The sequence below is a fragment of the Dromiciops gliroides genome, chromosome 2, assembly GCF_019393635.1.
Source record: "Dromiciops gliroides isolate mDroGli1 chromosome 2, mDroGli1.pri, whole genome shotgun sequence".
Classification (NCBI taxonomy): domain Eukaryota; kingdom Metazoa; phylum Chordata; class Mammalia; order Microbiotheria; family Microbiotheriidae; genus Dromiciops; species Dromiciops gliroides.
In genome coordinates this window covers 656461569-656467583 of record NC_057862.1, presented here as the reverse complement: position 1 = coordinate 656467583, position 6015 = coordinate 656461569, and the positions used below count along the sequence as shown (strand labels likewise).

Sequence of the window (6015 nt, the reverse complement as noted above, 5' to 3'; positions counted from 1 at the left end):
AACAGTGACTGCGTGTGCAGGCACATTTAACTTTCCAGTCACCTGGATCCCAACACTATAGTTGTTTGTTCAGTGATGGCCTCGTGTCTTCATCAGTGGTAGCACTGGGTGTGCTGGTCTTTTGGTTCTGCTCGTCTGCTCTGTATCAGCTCATCCACGTCTTCCCAGGAAAATCAAGAGCTCTTCCCCAGAACTTAGCTCTAAGGCCCAGAGAGAAAGGGCTGGATTTAAAGACTGAGATTGTTCTGGAGATTTCCCAAGAGAGCTCACAGTGCCAAAGGGCAGCTAATTGCTATCTAATGCCCACACTAAGCTTACAATTCTTTTAAAAAAAATTAACATCTTTATCATAAACTTAAACACCAACAAACACAAACAAACGTTTCAATAACAGAAAAGAGGCTCGTGCATGAAACTGAAACTTTTTAAGTGTATACTAAATTCAGTACGCTATAATTAACTGCCTGATTGTTTCTTCTAGACTTTTTTGCTTCTTTTTTTCATTACTCAATAACCAACTCCCTATCCCCTACTTCCCCCTCAAATAAAAGCTCTTCCTTGTGACAGAACACACCAATACAAAACTTGCCCCTCACCCTGCATCTCTTCTCTTTTTACCTGTCTGCTAAAAGGAAAGGGTGGGACACTGCTTCATCCCTTGTCCTCTGAAGCTACGACTGACTGACTGGTCACTGCGTTGCCTGAGTTCAGACGTCTTGTTTTCCATTATGTTGGTCCATGTAGAAATTGTTCCCCTTTTTTTTTTCCCCTTTTCTCTAGGTAACACTTTTCTCCCCTTTGGTTAAGTCTAGGTTTTTTAGGAAGAGGAAAAAAATGTAGATTATACCGAAGGGGCCAAGAAATGGGGAAAGACAGGAAATGGGAATAATAGTTAAGTTTTAAAGTTTGCAAATCACTGTCCTTACGTTACTCTTGTGAAAAAACCAGCAAGATGCTCATTTTAGGGATAAAGCTGTTGAAGTTCTTGAAATTAAGTAACAACCCGTTTCTTCAAATTTCCTCTACAAAAAAAGACAGCACCACCTCACAGCAGCTGAAGTAAACCCAGAGGGTAAAGCAGATGTCCTAAAATAATCTGCCACCAGCCCTCCAGGCTGACTGCAGATCAACAAGCCCTCGAGGCAGCTGAATTCAGAGGCAGCCTCAGCCTTCGAACTTCTGTCTCAGACAGTGGGGGGGGGGGGGCGCCCTCATGGTTCAACGGGAGAAGCCTGAAGGACCTTCCACAGTCAAAGGATGCCAGGCACAGCTGTGCCGACCAGATGCATTCTGGGCTGGGCTGTGACTGGGGATGAGGAGCTAAGCACACACCTGGTGACTTCGGTAGCCAGGAGCAAGGACCCTGTGGGCTGGGGGCACCTGCAGAAGAACAGAGGCCCTGGTTTCAGTTCCAGGGAAGAAAGGACAGTTGTCGTTTGTAGCCACCAGAGGGAATGCAGGGGTCAATATCATTGGTGGGACAGTGTGACCACACTGTTAAGTAAAATTGTGTATACCTGCCCAAACACAACTATTTGAAGGTAAACAAAATACTCTTCATACAAATAAACTCAGATCCAAATAATTGAAGTAATGTTAGTTGTTCATGGGTAGGTAAAGCCAATATAATTTTAAATATGACAATTTTACCTAATCTACGGACTCAATGTCATCCCGATTAAATTATTAAAAAATTATTTTACTGAGTTGGAAAAAATAACCGTTCATTTGGATGAAGAAAAGGTCAGGAACTTAAAAAAGACCAGGAAAAAAGATGTAAAGGAAATAGCTTCAGCCATACTGGACCTTAAACTATATAATAAGGTGAGAGCATTGTTGAAGTTAAAATGGGTAATTTCAATTATTTCAAATTAACATTTTCTTGTATAAATAAAACCTATGCATCCAAGAAGAGAAGGAATGAAGAAAATGGGGGGGAGGATTTTTTCCAGGGACAATCAGATAGGACGTGAGGGGGCTGAAATATTGCTGTGGAGTAGGAAATGATGAGCTGGTTGACATGGAAAGGTGTGGAAAGACTTGGACTTGTGAAGGAAGATACTATCCACCTTCAGAGAGGCATGATGAATGGAAATAAGCACAGTATGGCCTTACATATATGTATATGAGTATATGTGTGTTATGTGTATAGATTTTTGTGTATCCATGCTTAATTGTAGCCTTCTTTTGGGGAGAGGGAGAGTAAACGAATAAAGTAAAAATTACACAACAGAACAGAAAACCAACGAGGGGACGAAGAAAGTCCAGGCAGATTTGAAAACTAGTATTTATTATAGGTTTTATTTGTGGGGGACAGGGCAATGAGAGTTGTGACTTGACCAGGGTCACACAGCTAGTAAGCGTCAAGTATCTGAGACAGGATTTGAACTTGGGTCCTCCTGACTCCAGGGCTATGCTTTTCCACTGCCCAACCCAGCTGCCCTCTGTTTTCTTGAAATAAATTTGTTTTATACTGAATCCACTCCTATGTTCTGCTGTGTACATGGCAACTTTTTTTTTCCTTTTCTCATTTTGTATTTAAGTTTAAAATTTTTTTAATTTAAATTAAATTCTTTTTTTTTTGGTGAGGCGATTGGGATTAAGTGACTTGCCCAGGGTCACACAGTAAGTGTTAAGTGTCTGAGGCCAAATTTGAACTCAGGTCCACCTGAATCCAGGGCCAGTGCTCTATCCACTGTGCCACCTAGCTGCCCCTTAAATTAATTTTTTTTTTAAATAAAGTAGATGAGTCAGCGGTTAAGGGGATAGTAAGTTAATAAATAAATGAAAAAGCTTGAAGCTCCTGCTACACACAGGGCTGGGGGCCAGCCCCTGCCTTCAGGGAGCCTCTGTTCTACCAAATGTGCCCCAAGCTCTTCGGAGTGCCAGGAATGCAGGGAGTAGCAGGCGGCCCCTGGCTCAAGGGCCCCCCACGCAGAAGGACGTGTGTGATTCACTCGTGCAGAACCAACCAGCCAACCCGGGAGCCTAGGCGCCTTGCATGCGCAGTGCTGGGACAGGCTCTGGGAGGCACCCTAGGGCCGAGCCTCTCTGCCCAGGGTGGGCTCCACTATCCTTCATCCCCCGCCCCGCCCCCAACCGCCCAGACTAGAATGGGGGGAGCTTTTCTCGTCTCCTGGGCTCTCTCGGCAATGACGTAGCGTGCCAAGGGCTGCAAACCACTCCCCAGGTCTCCGGTGTCATCGCCACCAGTCTGGGGGAGGGGCGCTCTAATGACGATTGGTCCCACGTGGCAGAGGAGGAAACGGAGCTTAGGGAGGTTAAGGGAGTTTGCCTCCAAGCCGGATTTGGAGACTCCCAGATCAGGGCTCTAAAAACGGCCACCTGCCGGCCTGTCCGCAGGCCACTTGCATCCACCCCCACGGCCCTACTCAGGGGACCACCCTCTGGGTCGGGAGCTCTCCGTGCTTGCTGGGGCTACTGCGGGAGCCTCCTAGGAAAGCTTTCCGTAAACCCCAGTGATCCTATTAGAGCGTGCACGGAACACCCTTCCCCACGAGGCGCATGCGAAACCGCAGGTGCCGCCCTCCGAGGGGCACGCGTGCCCGAGGGTGCCACGAGGTGCATGCATGCCTGCGGGCACCCAGGCAGCCGTCCTCCCAGGTGCACGAGTGCCCACACGTGCCTCCCTCCGAGGTGCCCCGCGCCGCACGTGCCGCCATCCGAGGTGCACGAGTGCCCCCACGTGACGCTTTCCATTGCATGCGTGCCCCCACGAGCCGCCCTCTGAGGTGCGGGCCGGGCGTGCCTTCGGAGGCTCAGGGCGCCTGCGCGATCCGGGCCGACGGCCGCTCTCTCCCTTGGGCAGCAGGGGGCAGCAGCGCGGAAGGCGAGCGGAAGCCGCGGGGGCTCTTGGGCGGTCGGGGGCGGAAGCGGCCGGTGGCGTCAGACACCTGCGTCAGACACCTACCTCAGCCATGCCGGGGGACCACCGCCGCATCCGCGGGCCCGAAGAGTCGCAGCCTCCCTCGCTGTACGTGGTGCGGTCGGGGCCCGACGACGACGACGAGGACCAGGATGACGGAGAGGGGCGGGCGGCGGGGCCCCGGGACCCCGCGCGGCTAAGGCCGGTGTACGCGCGCGCCGGGCTGCTGAGCCAGGCCAAGGGCTCGGCCTACCTGGAAGCCGGCCGCACCAAAGTGCTGTGCGCCGTGTCCGGGCCGCGGCCGGCGGAAGGCGAGCGCGCGGGAGCGGCGGCGGGCGGCGCGGGCGGGCGCCTGGTGTGCGAGTTCCGGCGGGCGCCCTTCTCGGGCCCGCGGCGGCGGCGACCCCCGGGCCCGGGCCCGGCTGGCGGCGGCGGCGGCGGCGCGGAGGACCGCGAGCTGGCGCTGGCGCTGCAAGAGGCCCTGGAGCCGGCCGTGCGCCTGAGCCGTTACCCGCGCGCGCAGCTCGAGGTGTCGGCCCTGCTGCTGGAGGACGGCGGCTCGGCCCTGGCCGCCGCGCTCACGGCCGCCGCGCTGGCGCTGGCCGACGCGGGCGTCGAGATGTACGACCTGGTGGTGGGCTGCGCGCTGAGCCGCGGCCCGGGCCCGGCCGCCGCCTGGCGCCTGGACCCCACGCGGCGCGAGGAGGAGCGCGCCGCCGCCCGCCTGACGGTGGCGCTCATGCCCGTGCTCAACCAAGTGGCCGGCCTGCTGGGCAGCGGCGAGCCCGGCGCGGCCGAGAGCTGGGCCGACGCCGTGCGCCTGGGCCTCGAGGGCTGCCAGCGCCTCTACCCGGTGCTACAGCAGTGCCTGGTCAAGGCCGCGCGCCGACGGGGGCCGCCCGTCCCCGGGGCCCCCGCCCCGGCCGCCGAGACCCCAGCCACTGAGGCCCCCGCCCCCGGGGCCGCGGCCACTGAAATCCCCGCTGCGGCCCCTGAGACCCCGGCCGCGGCCGGAGACCCTGAGGCCTGAGCCCCGCCCCTTCCCCATCTCACTTCTCACCACCACCCCCGCCCTGAGCTCGAGATCGGGGCCGAACCCATTCCCCCCTCGATCTCACCACCGCCCGACCAGCCCCCAGCCCCGGGGACCCCCCCCTCCCGAGCTCAAGAGCGGGGACCAGACTCATCGCCACCATCCCCACCCACCAAAGAGCTCGAGATGGGGGGGGGGGCCACACCACCCACCCACCGGCATCTTCCCCCGCCCCTGCAGAGCGAGATCGGGGGACTACACCCACCCCCACCTCGATCTCGCCACCACCCGACCCACCCCAGCCTGGGACCCCCGAGTTCGAGTGGAGGATCCACCCACACCACCACCGCGTGACCCGCCATAGCCTGGGGACCCGCACCTCGCCTGCCATCGGACCAGACTCTCCGGACTTGGGGGGCAGGCTGGGAAAGGACTGAGCACTATGGGGGATGGGACGCTGCACTTTGAGCCACTGAGCCATTTGTTATTGTTGATGAAAAGATTGTTTGATGTTTTCAGAGCTTCTGTCTGGTGTCTTGGGGGGGGGGGTCTCCTGCACTGTTTTCTGCTCTTGAGAGGCGCTTGTGCATGCAGCCCCTCCCAGGGCTGGGTATTGGTGGGACTTGAAAAAGCTGCATAGGGAAGGAGGGGGGAGAGGGAACAAAATACAAAAGGCCCCCAGACCTCTGAAGCCCTAATGGGGCGGTTAGCAGAGGGAGGGCTGAGAGGCTGGGCAGATGGGGAGCCTAGCCTAGGGATAGGGACGAACTGCCCACCGGCATCAAGGGAGGGGAGCAGCCAGCTTCCAGCTGTTCTTGGGAAGCCACATTTAGTTTAACTGAAGGTCCTTTTTTGTCCCGGGTGGTCACAGCTGTGACAGCTCTAGAAGCCTCTAAAGGCAGGAAAGCTCCACTTGAGTCACTTTGAAGAGGGATTGGAGCATGGCCGGCCTGGTCCCTGTGCAGAGGTTGGGCCAAGGGCACTAGGAAGTGTGACTTTATTGGGTCTTAGATCCCAGGGTCTGCTAAGAAGGAAGCAGCTGTTGGCAATCGTGAGCAGGCGGGTGGGGCAGGGCAAAGACCCTAACGGCGTTTCC

General features: G+C 56.1%; 1 protein-coding gene across 1 annotated transcript; it reads left to right on the top strand.

Annotated features, from left to right (window-relative positions):
- Nucleotides 1–3839: 3839 nt before the first annotated feature.
- On the top strand, nt 3840–5439 carry EXOSC6 (exosome component 6). The gene has a single exon (XM_043980706.1). The coding sequence runs from the start codon at nt 3939–3941 to the stop codon at nt 4914–4916; it is 978 nt and encodes a 325-aa protein (XP_043836641.1). The 5' UTR covers nt 3840–3938; the 3' UTR covers nt 4917–5439.
- Nucleotides 5440–6015: the final 576 nt, after the last annotated feature.

Bases quoted from the DNA above. Each gene is read 5' to 3' on its own strand.
- EXOSC6 (XM_043980706.1), top strand. From the start codon at position 3,939: ATGCCGGGGGACCACCGCCGCATCCGCGGGCCCGAAGAGTCGCAGCCT.